Source organism: Engraulis encrasicolus, chromosome 20 (genome assembly GCF_034702125.1).
Source record: "Engraulis encrasicolus isolate BLACKSEA-1 chromosome 20, IST_EnEncr_1.0, whole genome shotgun sequence".
Lineage (NCBI taxonomy): Eukaryota > Metazoa > Chordata > Actinopteri > Clupeiformes > Engraulidae > Engraulis > Engraulis encrasicolus.
The window spans coordinates 47,232,543-47,252,914 of record NC_085876.1 but is presented as its reverse complement, the minus strand read 5'-3'; the positions used below and the strand labels follow the sequence as shown (position 1 = coordinate 47,252,914).

The 20,372-nt window shown below is 42.2% G+C and overlaps 1 protein-coding gene and 1 long non-coding RNA gene across 4 annotated transcripts; one reads left to right on the top strand and one right to left on the bottom strand.

Annotated features, from left to right (window-relative positions):
• Positions 1-561: 561 nt before the first annotated feature.
• Positions 562-8,268, top strand: LOC134435944 (ladderlectin-like). Of its 2 annotated transcripts, none has more exons than XM_063184977.1 (10): positions 562-727; positions 833-935; positions 1,111-1,155; positions 1,747-1,794; positions 2,408-2,452; positions 3,407-3,448; positions 3,771-3,862; positions 5,905-6,030; positions 6,807-6,903; positions 7,872-8,268. In XM_063184977.1, exons 2-10 carry the CDS (start codon positions 872-874, stop codon positions 7,934-7,936), a joined length of 624 nt encoding a protein of 207 aa, XP_063041047.1. In that variant the 5' UTR covers positions 562-727; positions 833-871; the 3' UTR covers positions 7,937-8,268. The 2 variants fall into 2 exon arrangements, with proteins under 2 accessions (XP_063041047.1, XP_063041046.1); XM_063184976.1 differs by having other exon boundaries at positions 1,108-1,155.
• A 7,342-nt stretch (positions 8,269-15,610) lies between these two features.
• On the bottom strand, positions 15,611-20,137 carry LOC134435943 (uncharacterized). 2 transcript variants are annotated; one of them, XR_010032141.1, is made up of 6 exons: positions 19,838-20,137; positions 18,669-18,729; positions 18,351-18,482; positions 18,061-18,158; positions 17,023-17,099; positions 15,611-15,689 (listed from the first exon to the last, which is right to left on the bottom strand). It is a non-coding gene; the product is annotated as an uncharacterized LOC134435943 (long non-coding RNA). The 2 variants fall into 2 exon arrangements; XR_010032140.1 differs by lacking the exon at positions 19,838-20,137 and having other exon boundaries at positions 18,669-19,027.
• Between the last annotated feature and the right edge of the window lie 235 nt (positions 20,138-20,372).

Below are 20,372 nucleotides of genomic sequence, written 5' to 3'. Positions count from 1 at the left end.
AGCATAATGTACAGTGAAGCCATATTTGAGTTCCCATAAGTACACCAAAACATTCGATTAGGGGGTACACGAACCACATTGAAATGTACAAGGGGGTGCGCAAGGAAAAAAGATTGGGAACCGCTGGTCTAGATTGAAACAAGAAATACCAAACTACTCAAAAAGTGTTGTTGAGGATCATTTAAGGAGGAAAAGCAAGCACATCAAATTTCAATAAAAACTACATACACTGGGGAGCTGCGTGTATGTTGAATGGAGTGATACCAATGACTACAAATGTGGGGTAGGCTACATTTCTCGAAACGATAGTTGCTTACTACAGGTAGGCCTATGTTAGCTATTTTGTTGTTTGCAATACAATTTCCCATTGGCAACTACCCAAGTTGCTAACAGGCTAACAACAATGCTTTCGAGAAATGCACCCGTGATACGTTGGGGTCTTAGCCGGTCTCACCCTATCACTTCCTGCACGTGCAGGTGCCATTTACATTGCCCTTTATCTACAGCCCTGCTCACGTTCAGGGCTGAACAACACAGGGCAAATAAGATTAGACATGTTTATGCTTTTACTACTCTGTTGTGACATTTTTTTGACCTAATAACTCGTAAATCAGACTTCAGTTATTTCCTGGTACGGGTGACCCAGAATGGTATAAAAGCCAGACACAGTGTCTTCACTCATCACTTACTTACTTACCTGCACAGCTGCTCTCATCTACTACTACAGGTAGGAAAAGTCATACGTGTGCAACTGTATAACTTACACTGTTCCTGATCCCGTTACCCCGTAATTGTCTTGAGGTTTTATTTCTTTTTTCTTTTTTATTCTTAGATTCTGCCTGCACAAGACAAGGAGCACATCACAGCCACCATGAAGGTCCTCATACTAGCCTCTCTTCTCTGTATGCTGTTTGCTGCCGGCCACTCTGCACCTGGTAAGTCTTGGCAATGCCAGAACACATTTTTTTTCACATTTGTGTAAAAATTAAACATATATTTTTTTATACACTGTGCAGTCTGAAAATACATACATATTTTAGTATGGCAAATGTATAATTTTTGAATTTTAACGTCCTGTATATATTCTTCATCTCTTGTTTTTCTCAGCAGCAGAGGTGATGGAGGTCCTACCTGAAGGAGAGCCTGCTGTCTCAGGTGATGTTTCTGAGTTTCTCATCTGGTTAGGCCCAGAGGGGCATCTTGTCACCAGGCAGGCAGCTGCTTGGGGCCCCCAATCCACTAGATAGTGAATAACATCTCACAATTTACTACAGTAGTGGCCATTTTGGTTCCAATGTTATTTGCATGGGGCCAGAGGAGCTAACCCTAGAGTCGCCTCTGGTTAGGCCATGTTATCCCAGTATTACTGTCCACCCAGGGATGCACAGGCTAGATATGCACAGGATAGGCACATGGCTGCAGCCTAGGGGCCCCCACCTTCCAGGGCCCCCCCCCTGATTGGCCAAAAGTGAAAAATTGCAGATTTGTGATAGGATGCAGTATTGAAAAACATCATGTCTCATGTTGAGTACAGTTGTTAGACATGTTATCCTTAATTCCTAGCTTGTGAATTATGACACCCTATGCAATTTTGTCAAGACATTTGCCTTCCAGGGGGCCCCACAGCAACCTGTAGCCTAGGTGCCTCAGGCCATCTTAATCCGGCCCTGTGTCCACCAGTAAATAGTGTATATCAGTAGGCAATAATCTCTGGTTATATTTCTATGTGGTTTTTTTTTTTCTCAGACAACGCAGTTGAAGGTGTCAATCAAGTGGAGCCTGTTCTGTTTCAAGGTATGAAAATGATCAACTGCATGTACAGTAGCCTACAGTAGCCTAGCCTATGTATGAACTTCGCAGCCCCAGAATGATCATGTACAGTAGCTTATTAATGAACTTCGTAGCCCCAGAATGCACACCGTTCCACCAGTGGAGCACTATAATAGTGATTGTTAAGCACTTTGAGTTGCATGCCTTGTATGATACAGCGCTATACAAATACAATTATTATTATTATTATTATTGACAAGTTAATTACCGTACTACTATGACATAACACAGGGCCTTTGGTAATGCACTATGACTAAGATGTTGCCACTTCGGTAACGACAAATTTATAATGCTGTGTCATAACGGGTTAAGTGTATTTTTTGATCAGCTAGATACGTAGTTGTTGTCATAATTGGCATGGTGGTGTTCAACACGGAGATGTATCATATTCTGCACTGTAAAAAGTACTGTGTCAGAAATGACATAACATGTGTGTGCTCAGGGACAACACATTTGAATGTGTGTGCTCAGGGACAACAGAAATAAAGACTATTCCACACACTACGCGTTAAAATCACCTTAACACAATAAATTGTGTCAAAAATTACACATTCCATGTGTTTTTTTTTGTCCTTAGTCGAGGCTGCGGAGGATCCTGAAGTCCAGAGTGCTCTTGCTGCTGGTGAGTGCCACTAAACACCATGTGTTGTTTCCTCTTTAAAAGGACACTGTGCAGGAAATGGTCAAAAAAGGTACTGCAACTATGCTGCTCATTGAAACCATGTGGCTAATTGCCAAATTTGATCTTTTCATGAAAGTTTACTAAGTGATAAACTAATATTTTCTAGTATGGCCCAAGCACAGTCATTTTTGCAGCTAAAAATGGCTATTTCTGGAAATTCAAAATGGCGAACCATGGAGGAGATCCCCCTTTTCATTTATGAAAAGTGCAATTTTTCCAGTCATAATGAATACTTAGAATTTGATGGTGGTGGTAAGTATTCATAAAAAAGGTAACATTAGTGAATGGGTAGCATGAATTCTGGAAATAAACAACTAAAAATCTTACACAGTGTCCCTTTAAGGTGTTGAAGATAAACCATTGTCACCGACTACATGCACTACTTTTCGTCTGGCTGCCATTTTGCCCAGGACTCCCTGGCAGAAGAGACACCTACTCTCAATGGGACAATCCTGGCTCAATAAAGCATAAATGAAAAATACAAAGGAAACACACTATAAACATCTAAATCATAATTTGTATTTTTTTCATGTTCAATATAAACTATTCGCAGACATGACTGTGTGTAAGTGTAAAACATTAGATTAAGTGCTTCACATAGGCAGCCGTGGCCTAGTGGTTAGAGAGTTGGTCTTTTAATCTAGGGGTTGCAGGTTTAAATCCCCCCTGACCTTTCCCTACATCTCCAACGATGGCTGAAGTGCCCTTGAGCAAGGCACCTAACCCCACATTGCTCCAGGGAATGTTACCAATACTCCAAAAAATAATAACTGTATGTCGCTTTGAATAAATGAAAGCATCAGCTAAGTGTAATGTAATTTAATGTAATGTAACATAGGCCTATGTTCATTTCACAATGATCATGGTTGACACATGTGTTGCTGTCTCCTTTAGTGGATCCAGTGGATATGACTGAAGAGGAGCAGGCTATTCCAGGTAGGCCTACCAATAAACTATATAGACATAGTTTTGGGGTCTTGAACGATAATCATAAATAAAATGCACACTATCATTGACGACAATGGTGATATGATCATGACTATTAGGCCTATTCCTACTTTTATTTAGATTTTTGATATTTTGATTGATTGATTGATTCTTTTGGATCAATAGACTACTACTACTACAACTACTATATGATGATTATTATTATTATTATTATTATTATTATTATTATTATTATTATTATCATTATTATTATTATTATTATAAATGTGAAGGTAAACTAAATGTGTCTAAATGTGTATTTCTGGTATAGACCCGCTGATGTTCTGCCCCTCTGGCTGGCTGTCTCTTGGCTCTGGCTGTTACAAGCACTTCCCCAGTTCCATGAGCTGGTCCAATGCAGAGGTAAGTAGACCACAGCACACAACTTTATACTGGTCCAATGCAGAGGTAGGCCGCAGCACACAACTTTATACTGGTCCAATGCAGAGGTAGGCCGCAGCACACAACTTTATACTGGTCCAATGCAGAGGTAGGCCACAGCACACAACTTTATACTGGTCCAATGCAGAGGTAGGCCACAGCACACAACTTTATACTGGTCCAATACAGAGGTAGGCCACAGCACACAACTTTATACTGGTCCAATGCAGAGGTAGGCCGCAGCACACAACTATATCATCCTGTTGTAGTGCCAGCTTTGATCCTACAGGGGGCATCTGTTGTTAGCATGTGGCATTTGATCCTGCAGGTGGCATCTGTTATTAGCATGTGGCATTTGATCCGACATGTGGCATCATGTCAGCTTTGATCCTACATGTAGCTCCTGACCATCCATTTTATTCCTTGCAATACTGTAAATGCCATTGGTTACTGAGTTGTTTTAATCTCATTGCAGTCCCTATTGTTAGCCTTTTAAATCAGAGTAGGAGCAGGTTCGTAAACTCAATAAGACACTAAGGTCAAGCACAAGGAGTTTTTATTTTATTTTTCAGAGCACAGTGAGAACAGAGAGCACTGATGATGGCAGAAACCTGAAACGTCTGCTCTACTCTGCTCTGAAAAATGAAATAGAAAACTCATTGTGCTTGACCTTAGTGTCTTATTGAGTTTACTTTATTTTTTGGGTCCCCGCACCTTCTTATTTTTTTAAACATCTTGAGCCCAACAATAACCTTGTCTCCTGAGAATTTTAACTCATGAAATTGAGCAAAGGCACAAGTACCTACAGTACGCACAGACATTTTAGGGGCCAGATGCTCGAGGGTGGGTGGCCGTGGCGGTGATGTGGAACTTCCAACTGTCTCACTATAGAGCAGTGATTCTCAAAGTGTGGTCCGGGGACCACTAGTGGTCCGCGACAGAGCTCAGGTGGTCCGCGAGGGGATTTCTAATTTTCCAAGATAAGCTAACAGTAGGCTATATTTGTAACATTTTCATGTTTTCAACACAATAAGACAGGCTTTTAATGTGAATAAAAAGTAAGTGATCTGCATAAAAATTAGCAGTGTCAAATTAGCATCCATCAACTGCCAATTCAGATGACAGGTGGTCCCCGATAATTTTTGGGGGGGACAAAGTGGGCCTCGGTCTGAAAAAGTTTGAGAAACACTGCTCTATAGGCTACAGTACATATTATATCGAGTCACACATTTTTGATCGTCAAGCATTTGTAGATGATAATGTCAACTAATATTGTCAAAATGCTATCATTTTCGAAACATGCAATCTATTCATTAGATGGAGAATAGTTAAAAGACAACATATTAAGTGTTAAAACTGAGAAAAAAATATTGTTTTGGGGGACATATGAACTCATTTCTAATTTGATAAATGCAATGAATAGATTGAATGTTTTGAAAATGATAGCATTTTGATTTTATTCACTGTTTACCAAACGTCCCAACTTCAGTTGGGGTTTGTACATTCGTTGTGACAAACAAAATGACTTTCAAAAAAGGATTTTTTTTTATAATATGGCAAATGGACAGGTGCTTTAGCACCAAATCGTGCTTATCAATGCACACCTATGAGTACGTAGGTAGTGGCAGCACATACAGAACATGTGACAGTAAAGCGTTGAGCATTGAGCTCTCTATCTCACACTCTCTCCTTCTCACACTTCTTCATATTATGTCTTTGTGTATGGTGCTGCCAATCAGACATTGTTGACAGAAAAGTACAACTATGTATGTGGTATTAAAGGAATCATCTCTCTCTCTCTCTCTCTCTCTCTCTCTCTCTCTCTCTCTACTTCTCTCGCTCTCTTTCTCTCTCTCTCTACTTCTCTCTCTCTCTCTCTCTCTACTTCTTTCTCTTTCTTTCTTCCTCTCTCTCTCTCTCCATCTCTCTCTCTCTCTCTACTTCTCTCTCTCTCTCTCTCTCTCTCTCTCTCTCTCTCTCTCTCTCTCTCTCTCTCTCTCTCTCTCTCTCTCTCTCTCTTCCAGAAACACTGTGAGACATTCAACAGTCACCTTGCAGGTGCAGAGACGTATCAGGACTACAACACGGTCCGCGCCGTGGCCCAGTTCTCAGGCTATGGCGACATCTGGATAGGAGGCTTCTACTTCCAGGTCAGTGCAGTGCTAGCCAGGCCGCACACCCTCCTAGTGACACAACACCTTTGCCATTGCAATTAGTCAGGTCAAGAGCAATGCAAGTACTTTCTGAGTTCCCGAAAATACGGGGACTCCTTTCACTCCTTTAGTCATGGGTGAGCGGTTAGGGCGTCAGACTTGCCTCCCAGAGGTTGCCGGTTCGACTCCCGACCCGCCAGGTTGGTGGGGGGAGTAATCAACCAGTGCTCTCCCCCATCCTCCTCCATGACTGAGGTACCCTGAGCATGGTACCGTCCCACCGCACTGCTCCCCATGGGGCGCCACTGAGGGCTGCCCCCTTACACAGGTGAGGCATAAATGCAATTTCGTTGTGTGCAGTGCGCAGTGTTCACGTGTGTGCTGTGGAGTGCTGTGTCACAACGACAATGGGAGTTGGAGTTTCCCAATGGGCTTTCACTTTGTTGGGAAGCAAACAACCATAAGCAAACCAAGGGAGGCGGGTCAACCATACTGTTTGGGAAATGTTAGTTGTTATGCTCTTGGTCAGACCAAGTCTCGAAGAGATTTGAACGTCGATGATAATCAGGCGAGTGCAGTGCAGAGCCCTAATATTTACATTAATCACCTTGTTTTTTATCATAAAATAGAAGATTATGAGTCACTTTATGCAATCAAACTAAACTTTGGGTAATGTATTGATGTTCTTCCTCAGATTTCATCAGTCTTTCTGAATTTGCCAAAAAAGTGGCCCACTTTACCTGAATGCACCCTTATATTGCAATGTATTGCAGAGTTCCTGGAGGTGGATTGACGGGTCACATTTCGATTACACCAACTGGTACTCACATTCCCCTGGATCATCATACCCTTGCATTTACCAACACCGTGGTGAGTATGCCCTGTTTCTTTCTTTTAGCTTTTTTTGGTGTGTGTGTGTGCGTGCTTGCATGCGTGCGTGCGAGAGAGAGAGAGAGAGAGAGAGAGAGAGAGAGAGAGAGAGAGCCAAATGCTGGTAAAAGTTGGCTGTGGCTAGTAATACTTTCAGTGTCACTAGCCAATTTGGCTGGCAGCTTATTCCTTGGTATGACATATGCATCATTGTAGCCTATATTCTGCTGTGTTGTTTGTATGTAGAAAGCTATACACTCATCTTGCTTTAGCACCTACCTCATCTTCTGAGGTTAGACGTACACCATCATGATAAAAAACCCAATATAAAACCTGTGGCTAGTGGAATACCTGAATGGCTAGTGACTGGGGAAAACCACTAGCCACAGTGGCTGGCCGGTGACTGAAAAAGTTAATGTCAAGCCCTGGTATGTAGGAATACTTTTTTCTTAAACGTGGGCCTACTATTGCAGCAATTTGGTGTTCTACAAGTTTTTCACGGACCCCCGTGGCAATGCACAGTCATTCCTATGTTCCCCAGGTTCTATGTTCCCCGTAACCGGGGAACTTCGGCCCCTTTTTTGAGAAAATGGATATGTTCCCCACTGCTTCCAAGTAGACTGCCGCATGGCAAAGCGCAGGTTGTTGTTGCACCTCTGATAGGTTAGGTTTAGGGATACTTTTGGTCAGGGCACAAATTTACAATTCAGAAACATTGCATTACTGACAGGTTAGGCTTAGGGATGGTTTTGGGAAGGGCACAATATAGAACCCTTTTTTATGAAAAGGGTCCTAAGTTCCCCGGTCCCATACAAAGACAGGGGTAGGACCCGGGGAACATACGCTCCCGGCAATGCACCGACCGCGAACCCACAGGAGTACCCAGAGCCCACTTTGAGAACCCCCTCCCTATGCCATTGATTGATTTTAAACTTCACTCTTTTTTGTCTTTTGTGTTGTTTTTGCAGCGGGCTGGGTCAGCAGCAACTGTGCGAGCGCACGTACCTTCATCTGTGTCAGGAAGGCCTGCTAATGACACAGACAGACCACCACTGCCTGAAAATACATTACAGTACATGTAGGACAGGGGTAGGAATGGTAGGCAAATGCAAATATGATGTTTAGTGAATGCATGACATGGATGAATGAATAAACATCTATTTTAAATGATGACTGATATATTTTAAGGATGAATGACTGGAGTGAATGAGTGAATAGGCTGTTTTTATGTTAACAATGTTTTTTTGTTATTGCTGTTAGTGTATTGTTTTAAAAGCCATTCTAGGGACGAGCATTGGAAACTAGCTTTTAGCTCTAAGTGCTATGATGCTTGCTGTTTGGCTGTTTTTCAACCTACATGCTATGTATCTGTCCCTAACAAATAAACTAAACGAAACTAAAGTAAGCCTGTCTGCCTGCCTGCCTGCTTTTTATTTCTTGTTCAAAGATGAATGATTTGCTGCTGATGTGCTCATAAAATGGGCAGTCATGGGTGAGCGGTTAGGCCGTCAGACTTGCATCCCAGAGATTGCCGGTTCGACTCCCGACCCGCCAGGTTGGTGGGGGGAGTAATCAACCAGTGCTCTCCCCCATCCTCCTACATGACTGAGGTACCCTGAGCATGGTACCGTCCCACCGCACTGCTCCCCATGGGGCGCCACTGAGGGCTGCCCCCTTGCATGGGTGAGGCATAAATGCAATTTCGTTGTGTGCAGTGTTCACTTGTGTGCTGTGGAGTGCTGTGTCACAATGACAATGGGAGTTGGAGTTTCTCAATGGGCTTTCACACTTTTCACAAAATATCAGTCAGGTTGTTAACTGCTTGCTGCAGGAAGTGGTAGCCTATGTAAGACAATTTGACTTACAGTAAGCAGCTTTCACAACAATAGCAGTCCTTTAGGACTAACAGTTCAGTTAAACTCATTTGTGTGATGAAAGCTTTAATGGAAGTCCCGTGGGAAAAGGGGTGTGAACAGGCTTTTGAGAGAAAAAGCGCCAAGTATCAGGACCTTCTGCACCAGTGAAGGGAGAAGGGATGGCAGGAGGCCTGGCTGTTCCCTGTAGAGCTCGGCTGACGAGGGTTCCCTGCCCAGCAGTCGGTGTGGAGAATGTTCACAGCCATCGGACTGGGAGGGAGGGACAGGAGGGTTGTAGCTCGCAGGATGGGGGAGGCAGCGGAGAAAGCCTTGTGCTGCTGGTTATGGAGTAGGAGGGAGGAGGTTAGCTGGAAGCCAGGAGGAGGAGATGGGCAGTGACTTGGCCACCACTGCCGGCCCACCACCGCCGGTAGGCTGTTGTGGTTCAGGGCCGAAACAGCCGATGGCCGGTGGATACCACCTCATCAAATCTGAAGACATCAAATCCTCCTGGCCAAGGCTACATTCACTCAAGGTGAATGAAGGAGAAGCATCCCCGGATGTATATGTAATCTAGAAGCTGGTTGTGCACTATAGCTGAATTGGACCAAGACGTCCATAAATAGTTGTCTGATTGTTTTACTCCAGACCAACATACCATTTGAACTGCATTATGGGTAACAGAACTCTTCATACATTTTTTTGGCAGTTTCGGTCCGTTTACCAGTGTGAAAGCAGACCACCCTGAAGTCTTCATGTAGTACATAGGTAAAAACATACTGCCTAGAGATTTGTGATTATTGCTTTGGAAATAAGCTTGCCTTGGAATCAAAATAGTAATATTTAGATTGTAGTACTTATTGTGTATCTGAAATAAATAAATAAAAATACTGAATATTAAAAATGAAAGGATGCTTGCTTCATGGATTCATTGTCAATTTACATCAAGCCTTGCGCTTCAAGCTTAAGGCCCTCACTTCCCTGCTTATTGAGAGAGATGCTTTGATATTATTGCACAGATCAAAGTCCATTGGTGTCTCGTGAGTTTAATGATTGTACGTTTGTATAATTCTTGTACAATTGTGCATGCCCATAAGTGGTAATAAAATACATTGTAGGCTATTCTAAAGTCCACGTTATGATGCCAACATATCAGAGCTGGACTGGGATCGAATAATGGCCCAGGCATGTCTGGCATAGACTGGCCCCCAACACATAGCCTACACAGGTCGTTTCCATAATACTATAACTTGACTGGCTGAATCCACTGCATATGAAGAGTTCAGATGCAAAACTCCCTAACTCCATTTCTAGTTTGGTTTACATTTATGTGCTTGATAATACATATAAATGGTTATATTACATAAATAAAATGTAAAAAAAAAAAAATGCAATTTTGATAGCTTTGTCTTAAACCGCCGTAGTGATGATACAACGCCTTCGGCTCAGCTGCACTCACTAAGGCCAGGAGCTCGTTCAGGTAATCTGGATCCAGCAGAGATACTCTATTGGGGACTAAGAAATGTTTGGTTTAAACTTTGGCTCAGCCTATTCTACCCTCGACCAGTCGCAAACCAAGGTAGGTGGTCAACCATGCCGTTTAAGAATGTTAGTTGTTATGATCCTGGTCAGACCACGTCTCGAAGAGATTTGAAAGTCATGATGATAATCAGGCAAATCAATTCTCCAAAGCTCCTTTGTTCCGACCTGCCAATTATCCAACAGTTTCCCATTGACAAGCCAAATTATTCTTTTATTTCTTATTATTTCTTTTACCCGTACACGGCCGTCCTAAGTAGCCCAATTGGGCGGGAAACAGCCCAATCTGGCAACACTGGAGCAGCTGAGAAAAGCACAGTCCTCCTCGCTCAGGACACTCCCAGACAAGAGGTGGATGGTTTTATGGACTCGTTTTATGTTTCTCAAGTCAAATGCCACCCTTGTAAATCCTTCCACAGAAATCAGATCTTTAACAAGAACAATCAAGATTGACTGACAGCACATCATCTATCATATCTAAGAAAAGTACATTGTGTTTCTTTGAGCACACTGAAACAAATTATTTGTTGGCGGAACATAAAAAAATTATGGAAAGTATTTCCATCCAATTTGATTATGCTACCTTAGCAAGAAATGTTTTTGTTGAGTCATTAAGGTCAATATGTTGGATCAACATAACATGTAAGTGTAACTGTGACCTAAGTACAAGGGGTACAGCCAACATAACTTTTAAAGGTTATTTCAACCTTAATAGAAAGGGTTAATCCATCATAACTTTTACATGTTGCTCCAACATATTTGGTTTAGGTCTGGATGAACCAACTTCATGGGGTAGTTACAGCAGTATTTACATTGATAGACTCAACAAAGCAACATCTTGCTATGGTAGCATAATCAAATTGGATGGAAATACTTTCCATAATATATTTATGTTCCCACAACAAAATATTGTTTGGATTGTTCAACACATCTAATTAACTGTATTAAGACAATACTTGTCAAGCCACATGAACATCAAACATAATAAAAGTCAATCATAAAATCAATATACCTTAATTAATTAAACATTCATTGTTGTCCTTATCAGTTCAGATCAAGCTAGAAAACACCTCAAGGCACACGCATCTACCAATATGCATGTCAGCCAAGTTCGTCAGTTGTAAGTTGGTTCCAGTTGAGCCTATAAGACCAACTACAATAAAGTTACACACGATAAAGTTGAAGAATTAGTTGCCTTTATTTTTTCATTGCACATGTAATGATCAAAGCAAGATACAAAATGAGGGTACCTCTTCAAGTGCAAATGAGAAAGATTAATTTCTCAATTTCTCTAAAAACTCTTTAAAAAAAGGTACACTGTGCAGGAAACGGTCAAAAAAGGTACTGCAACTATGCTGCTCATTGAAACTGGGCTGCTTATTGCCAAATTTTCATGAAAGTTTGCTAAGTAATAAACAAATATTTTATAGTATGGCCCAAATACAGTCATTTTTGCAGCTAAAAATGGCAATTTCTTGACATTCAAAATGGCCAAGATCCCAATGCAATTTTTCCCAGTCATAATGAATACTAAGAATATGATGGTGGTTAGGGTGCATCAGATGCCCCCTATGAAAAGATATTGCCTTGGCCCTATAGTAAAAATGTTCTACACCCAGTAAAAACACACTGTGTAAAATATTTTGAAATTTGGATGAAGTCTACCGGGGCCACCAGCCCCATGAAAATAGAAAATAATGGTGATAGTCAGAATCTTGGAATAGAAATTGACATTTTGCTGCATAAAGCTACCCAATAAAAACATATTGTCTCAGCTGTGTGATAAAAATGTTCTATGCACAGTAAAATCACTCTGTGTAAAATATGTTGAAATTTAGATGAATTCTACCGGGTCCACCAGGCCCATGAAAATACAAAACAATGGTGATAGTGATGGACAACCTGGATTCCAAAGCTGAAGTCCAGTGCCACATATTCCAAATGACATACCTAGTGTTGCCTTTCCAATTAAGGCAATACTCATGAACGGCCATCCGGGTACTTTGCTAATAAATGTGCGTTACGCCCCTTTATGGGTGAAAACAAACCGAATGTCTCATCAACTTACATGCTACATCGGCTTGTCTAAATGAACACAGTCCATGCTTCAGCCACGGCTACAGCCGGCAACACAACACGTTTTCGGCATGTTGCGCGTGAACAACGCTTGTCTACAGGTCCGTATCTTTCGTTTATTGAACCCCAACATTACCAATTGACTTGTATGGGTTGTTTTCCCCCATAAATGGGCGTAACGCACATGGAAAACGTCACGCCGTTCATGAGTATGGGGCACCTAAGTCACGCCCTTCTACTTCCGATCCATGGGGCTGGAGCTCTCAAAATTTTGAATGCGAGTTAATGGAGCGAGTCAAGCTAAATCCTCATCCCGTTTGGCATGTGCTCCGGATTTCACATATGATGACAGTGAATTTGAAAGGTTTGGGTTTGCGTCGTAAGACCACTCATTTTCGACACGCAAGAAACGTTATTTTAGCTTTTGTGCAAAACTGTGTTAGAGACTACACGTGCGCCTCGCATATCTGACGTGAACCGAGGCACAGCCAACCCTACCGCTGCACTGCGGCTTAAGTGGCTGCATGTCGAACATGCGACGTCTGTTGTGTAGTCCAAATAATTGTATATTTTTGCACACACACAACTCAAAAATCGCTTGCCAAGTGAAGTCAACAAGCACACCATTGGTTGTTATTAATTCTGAGGCACAGCATATGTATGATCGACGGGGAAATGCGAGGTGGGTCGGAAAATAGCTTTGATCAGTCCATTACAGCCCAGTCAAAAGTTTTTGCGTTGCCAGCCCCATAAGCCGCCCGGAAGGGGTGGAGACTTAGGTGCCCCATTGGACAGGTAAAACCAGGTAATTTGAAATCTGTGGCACTGGATTGTAGCTTTTGAATCTAGGTTTGCCATTGTCTTAAAACAGAGGTGGACAAACCGTGTGACACATTTGCCCCAGCCAATATAATGAACCAGCTGAGCCTAATTACCACTTAAGCCAGGTTGATGAGGTAATTAGTGAGATCACCTGCATTGGGAGCACAAACAGAAGGAATATCTAAGCAGGTTGTGTATTCAGTCGATCCACTTACACAGACTTCAGTCTCAGGACAGACTGATGGTCAAACTGCTATATTTAGGCAAATTTGCTCTTTTGCAACACAATATCAATTCCTTGCTGCCTTGGACCACTAGTATCTACTAGTGCTAGTATCAAGCAAGATATTGCAAAGCTGCATGACTGTTATATTTGTTTATTATATGGTGTGACGTCATCGGTCGAATGCTCCATTCATTTCAACGGGGCTCCCCAACGTTCGCACGTCTGTTATTTTTCGATAACGGACGGGTTGGTCTATAACAGACCGCTGTCAATGGCAACAAGACTTTTCACTGCTAAAGCGACTTTTCAACAAGACTCTAATCAGCTGCTGTGATAGACAACACCTGTTGTCCTGGCTACCTAGCTGTTGCCTAGCGGTGTTCCACAACGGCACTGTTTTGTTTTGCGCAGCAACAATCTTTTAACATTAAAAACTATAATAGACTTAACATTAAATAGGCCTAAAGAAATGTCCCCGCCATGTGTGAATCATTTAAGTATATCCATATAATAAGCGGGCTAACTTTCGGCGAGTCGGTCGCTTTGTGGAATAGCAGCACTTCAGAGAGAACAAGACCCCTCCGCTCCGCGTCGGGGTCTAAAGATTCTCTCGTTCGTGCTGCTATTCCACGGTAGCGACCTTCTCGCCGAACGTTAACCCTTACGTGTTTCACCTGTGGGCCTACAATTCATGGAGGAACATCTGTACTAAAGCTGTGAATGTTCCTTGGAATGCCTAGGCTACAAGGCAGTCAATACAACTGTATTGAAGAGTGCCATTACTCCACAGCACACAAGTGAACACTGCACACAACAAAATTGCATTTATGCCTCACCCGTGCAAGGGGGCAGCCCTCAGTGGCGCCCCATGGGGAGCAGTGCGGTGGGACGGTACCATGCTCAGGGTACCTCAGTCATGGAGGAGGATGGGGGAGAGCACTGGTTGATTACTCCCCCCACCAACCTGGCGGGTCGGGAGTCGAACCGACCTGGCGGGTCGGGAGTCGAACCAGCAACCTCTGGGATGCAAGTCTGACGCCCTAACCGCTCACCCATGACTGCCCACTTAAGTACAGGTTTTGGGAAGTCACTCTTTCCAACATCACATACAGTTGTATTGTATGTACTCTATTGAACTACTGCAGGGATTTCTTGAAAAAACATAAGTCATTCCAAGGAGCATTCACAGCTTTAGTACAGATGTTCCACCAGGTATTAACAGCTACCTGTACAATCCTAGGCCCACAGGTGAAGCACACAAAAGTCATACAACTTCGCAATCTCTTGCTTGATACTGGCAGTGGGTCAGCTGGTTCATTATATTGGCTATATTTGGAATATGTGGCACTGGACTTTGGAATCCAGGATGCCCATCACTATCACCATTGTTTTGTATTTTCATGGGCCTGGTGGACCCAGTAGAATTAATCTAAATTTCAACACATTTTCCACAGAGTGATTTTACTGTGCATAGATTTTTTTTAATCACACAGCTGAGGCAATATGTTTTTATTGGGTAGCTTTATGCAGCAAAATGTCCATTTCTATTCAGGGCTGAATTGGGCGATAAATAGGGCCCGGGCACTTTCGGATTTAAGGGGGCCCCCTCATTATTATTAGTGCCGGAGAACTGACTCACCGGTGGGCCCCGCACCCTCATGGGCCCCTATTTTCAGTAATGTAAAAAATAAAACAATGGGGGCCCACGAGGGTGCGGGGCTCACCGGGAAATGCCCGCCATGCCAGATGGCCAGTCCAGCCGTCCAGGACTTCAGCTTTGGAATCCAGGTTGCCCATCACCATCACCATTATTTTCTATTTTCATGGGGCTGGTGGCCCCGGTAGACTTCATCCAAATTTCAAAATATTTTACACAGTGTGTTTTTACTGGGTGTAGAACATTTTTACTATAGGGCCAAGGCCATATCTTTTCATAGGGGGCAACTGATGCACCCTAATGGTGGTGCTAAGTATTCATGAAAAAGGTAACATTAGTGAATGGGTAGCATGAATTCTGGAAATAAACAACTAAGAATCTTACACAGTGTACATTTAAAAGCAGTGCAAAAACTGATGAAACAGACGGTTAGAATGAAACAGAAATTTAAAAGTGTACTTCCATTCTGGAAGGTAACAGAGATTAAGAGCATAAACCAAAACAAACACTGCAATGGCCACAGGTACGTTACCACTGTCGTTGAGGACTCTCTGCCGATCACACGCACACGAAGACAATACGTTTCAGCTGGACCGTCCAGATCAACATCCTGGAAAACAGTAAACAAAACCCATGATTGAAGCCGTAAGCGGTATTTGTGGGCGCAAGTTTGGGGCATTTCTGTCCACCCTAACACACCCAGAGATGGGAAAAGTAGTATAGTAGTATATTTAGTATAGTTTATGAAAGGTATGAGGAGGATGTTGACTTGTGTGCCCTCACACTGCCTGTTTAGGCAATTGAATGTGAGATCAAACTGATGTTCAATTACCTCTCTTCGTTTTTGGTGTGGCTATGACCCCATTCTGGAGTATGTTTCTCAACAGCATCATTGGTAACTACAGTAAAAACTTTGCTTGCATGCAATTTCCCATTGGCAAAATACCAAGTCGCTAACTAACAACGGTGCTTTTGAGAAACAGGGTCATGATCTTTTCACGAGTGTTGGTGAGAAACTTTACACATACAGCTAAGTATACAGTGTGCAAAATTGTTACAATACATTACATTACACTTAGCTGACGCTTTCATGTATTCAAAGCGACTTATATTTATTACTTTTCAGGGTATTGGTTACAGGCCCTGGCGCAATGTGGGGTTAGGTGCCTTGCCTTAGGCACTTTAGCCATGGATGGAGATGTAGTGACAGGTCAGGGGAGATTCAAACCTGCAACCAATAGATTGAAAAACCAACTCTCTAACCACTAGGCCACGGCTGCCCCACCAGCACAATTATTAGTATTTTGAACATATTGGCCCTTTTAGGCACATTGTCAACCAAAAATTGCATGAGAGAGAAAGATATGTCAAACTCCACCCATCCAATGCAAAAGAGTCTGCTCAAAGTTTGGTCTCCTAAGGGGGAGTTGTCTAAGGTGAAACTATGAGAAAACTATTACCCTACAGCACGATCGTATTCCAGAACTAAAACCTATATTGAGTTTAAGTTTTCTTCTAAGATAACTTCTGCTGCTTCAGTAATGCGGCCTTCGCAATGTGCCACAGCAAGTGCAACACCCTCATGGGTAGATAGAGACCTGCAGAGATCTACAAATCAGAGATGACTGGTGTTGGATTGAACGTGAAATTTGGCAAAGGGTTTGTGATGATGTGAGGGTGCTTTAGCAAAGCTGGAATTGGGCAGATTCGTGTTTGCAAAGAACACATAACTGAGGCCAAGATGGCACATCAATGCAAGAAGGTTTGGTGTGTCCTCCAGCAGTGTCCAGAACGTGGATGAGATGCCAGGAGACATGTCAGGTAGCACAGGAGGAGCCCACCAGAGCCCAACAAAATGAGCCTCGCAGGCCACTGATGTGTGCGATCTCCCTATGCCACCTAATAACGAAAAAGACAGATCTAGCTGCCGAGTTGTAACATACCACTTTGTCTGGCTCTTCATTCAGGTAGACCGTCAGCTCCTCAGCATGCACTCCCTCTTCACATCAATGTTGTCAGTCTGCGTATGAGGGCCGGTCAATGTATGCCAGGAAACAAACATGCAGGAAAAACATTTTAACCAACAGGAAGAATAAACGCAGTACAGGTACAACCACATTAAACAAAGGACACATCTCATTTATCTAGTAGCGTAGTGTATCGTTGGTACTGGCAGTGAAGTGGTACAGTACGTCACTGTTTGATATGGCATGGTGCAGCTCTGACACTTTTCCATTAGCCCCAAGTACTCGGTACCATTTCAGCACTCAGCCCTGGTTCCAAACGTACTGAAGTGATGCCAAAATGTGACGTCTGACCTTAAAAAGGTACACTGTGCAGGAAATTGTCAAAAAAGGTACTGCAACTACGCTGCTAATTGAAACTGGGCTGCCTATTGCCAAATTTGACCTTTTCATGAAAGCTTACCAAGTAATAAACTAATATTTTCTAGTATGGCCCAAATACAGTCATTTCTGCAGCTAAAAATGACTATTTCTGGAAATTCAAAATGGCGGACCATGGAGAAGATCCCCCTTTTCATGTATGAAAATAGCAATTTTTCCGTCATAATGAATACTTAGAATTTGATGGTGGTGGTAAGTATTCATGAAAAAGGTAACATCAGTGAATGGGTAGCATGAATTCCGGAAATAAACAACTAAAACTCGTACACAGTGTACCTTTAATTCCCCTGATCATTTCATGGGAATCGCAAGCCAGACAGACATGAGAATCAAATAAAAAAAAATAAAAAAAATAAAACAGAGCAGCAACCACATCAACTGACCTGCAAAAGACTGTTATATCATTGCCCAGGACTGCTGTGTGTAAAGCCAGCTGTAGTTAGAACTGAGGTGAAGACAATGAGTTCAAAACTGGCGGAAGGATTGAAATTAGTGGGAGAAATGCAATATGATCCCATTACATTAGATCTTGAAATTTTAGCATTACTGTGATGCATGGCAGTGTGCATGTTTTACCTGAGTCATGGGCACCAGGATCCTCTGTATCTTCCTTGCATGAGAAGCACCTTTCTTGCTGAAGACCCGGAGCAGTGTTGTTGAAAGACCATCCAGCTCTGAGAAGAAATTCAACAGCAAACCAACTGTCATGATCCTCTTGAACTTGGCACTTAACTTGAAACAGGGCACAAAACACATACCTACAAAATACTTGTAACTTAAGACTTGTGACAAAGGTTACAAAAAGGCCTGATGGTCTTACTAAAATGAGGAAATAAACACACACAAAAAATCAACAAATAACTTACCTCGCACATGTTAAAAAGAGCAAGCCATCTGCGTTTAAAAACTGCAATCGTGGGGGCATCACAAATTACTTCATGCCTTCAATGAGCAAAGGTCTTGGTCAGTTGAGCTGAGGACCCAAACGTCTTGAATTTCTGTTGTGACCAGAAAGACAGATAAACTAATATAGGTGAAGGAGACAGCTATGCAGAGAAAAATGTAAAATAATTACAACAGATTTCACACACACACACACACACACACACACACACACACACACACACACACACACACACGAGCTAATAGTCATAGATTAGATACTACACAAGAACTTTCATCACCTTTTTCAGGGGCACCTTGTGAGAGGTAGCTGAGGTGAGGACCCTACAAACATCTTGAATGCTGAGGAATTAATATAGGTGAAAGAGACAGTTATGCAGAGAACAAAAACCCAAATAATAGTAACATATTCTACAAAGAAATTCAGTAAATGATTAATTACAAAAAATAACAAATTAACAGTATTTATATTTGCAACAATATGCATTTCTACCTCACTCAAGGTACAGTATATATTGAATGTAAATGCACTGGAATATCCTAAAGTGATCATTGATACAAAAAACTTGCTATGTCCTTTTTACACAACAAATGTAGAAGATCGAGTTTGAGGGAATGAGGGACAGAAGGGCGTTTGCATGTGTGTTTCATACTGGGATTTACTTTCAACTATTTCAAAGGTCATAGCCAATTAGGCCTACATACATTGGTAAGTGACCCACGACATGAATCAAACCAGCTGCAAACTGCAGCATCTAGTTCTACACACGACGCACCCATTCAAACGCGCACCCATACACAAGCACACACAGCCCCTTCTGTCAGCCACGCAGTCTCACGTCTCGTCTTTTTTCAAACCGAAAAGTTCCACCGGCTAATCAACATTTACTGTGGCCGTACACACACAATCAGACGGAGCAATACCAAAAATCAGCGGTAACTTTACTTCCCCTGTGTCATTGATGTGTGTAGAGCTACTGATGGTATCTACGACTGTCCTGGATACATTTGAAATCAGACGCACACGGGTCTCGCAACGTCAATGCATAGAACTAATACAACGTTAATGAACCAGCTGTTGTCACCTAGCATAAATTAGGTAGCTGCCCGTTATGGGCTGCCAGGTAGTTTCTTTCGCTATAACTCGCAAAGTAACCGAAAATAATGTCACACATGCAAACATGCATACAGTACAACATGGGTGACAGCTTCCAAACTCTCAACAATAGGCTAGTTAAAACAAGTTAAAACAAGGAGACTATATCGATACTTAGCCGCTAACCACTTTGAATTGGTGAGAATTAGCCAGCTAAGCTTACTCTCTTGCTCATAAAACGTATGCCTTGATGCCAAAACTAAGTACACTAACGAAAAGGGGGATATAAATGTGATTCTAGGAAAGTCATGATAAATGCAAACAGCCCTACAGTGGTTTACTTTTTTGACTTACCCGCCTTCAGAGTGTCCGCGGATATGTATTCAGTCAAAGAACTCGGCAAGCTCGTTGTTTCCGGCTGCCACACACAATCCGCACACTACTGCCACCATCTGTTCTGGCGTTGTAAAAGCCATTGGTCATCTTATCCAAAGGAATTAGGTTGTGACAACATTACTGGATTTGGGAAGTCGTTGGTTATTGGGCATCATGCTAAAGTTACATAACTTCATTATGCCCAATCACAAAACATAATTATTCATGGTAGAAGTGACATGTTTCCCTTTGATTAATTTAACATACACAACATATGGCTTTTTTCAGTGCAATTAAGCTTGGTTAGAAAAATAAAGGACAGTACAAGGTTTGGGTTAAGCATTGACAAATGAACAATTAAAAAAAAAAAACAGGTTAATTATTTGGGAGACAACACAGAATGAGAATATAAACCCAAAGAGTTCTTAATTCATGAATTGTCAATGTGTCATTTTAAATCCTACAGGCTTTGAATGTTTGTGTCTGGTGAAGCGATGGAGAGTTCACAACATGT

Coding starts and splice junctions, on each gene's coding strand:
- LOC134435944 (XM_063184976.1), top strand. CDS start 872: ATGAAGGTCCTCATACTAGCCTCTCTTCTCTGTATGCTGTTTGCTGCC. Junction 936..1,107: donor TGCCGGCCACTCTGCACCTG/GTAAGTCTTGGC, acceptor TGTTTTTCTCAG/CAGCAGAGGTGATGGAGGTC. Junction 3,863..5,904: donor TGAGCTGGTCCAATGCAGAG/GTAAGTAGACCA, acceptor TCTCTCTTCCAG/AAACACTGTGAGACATTCAA.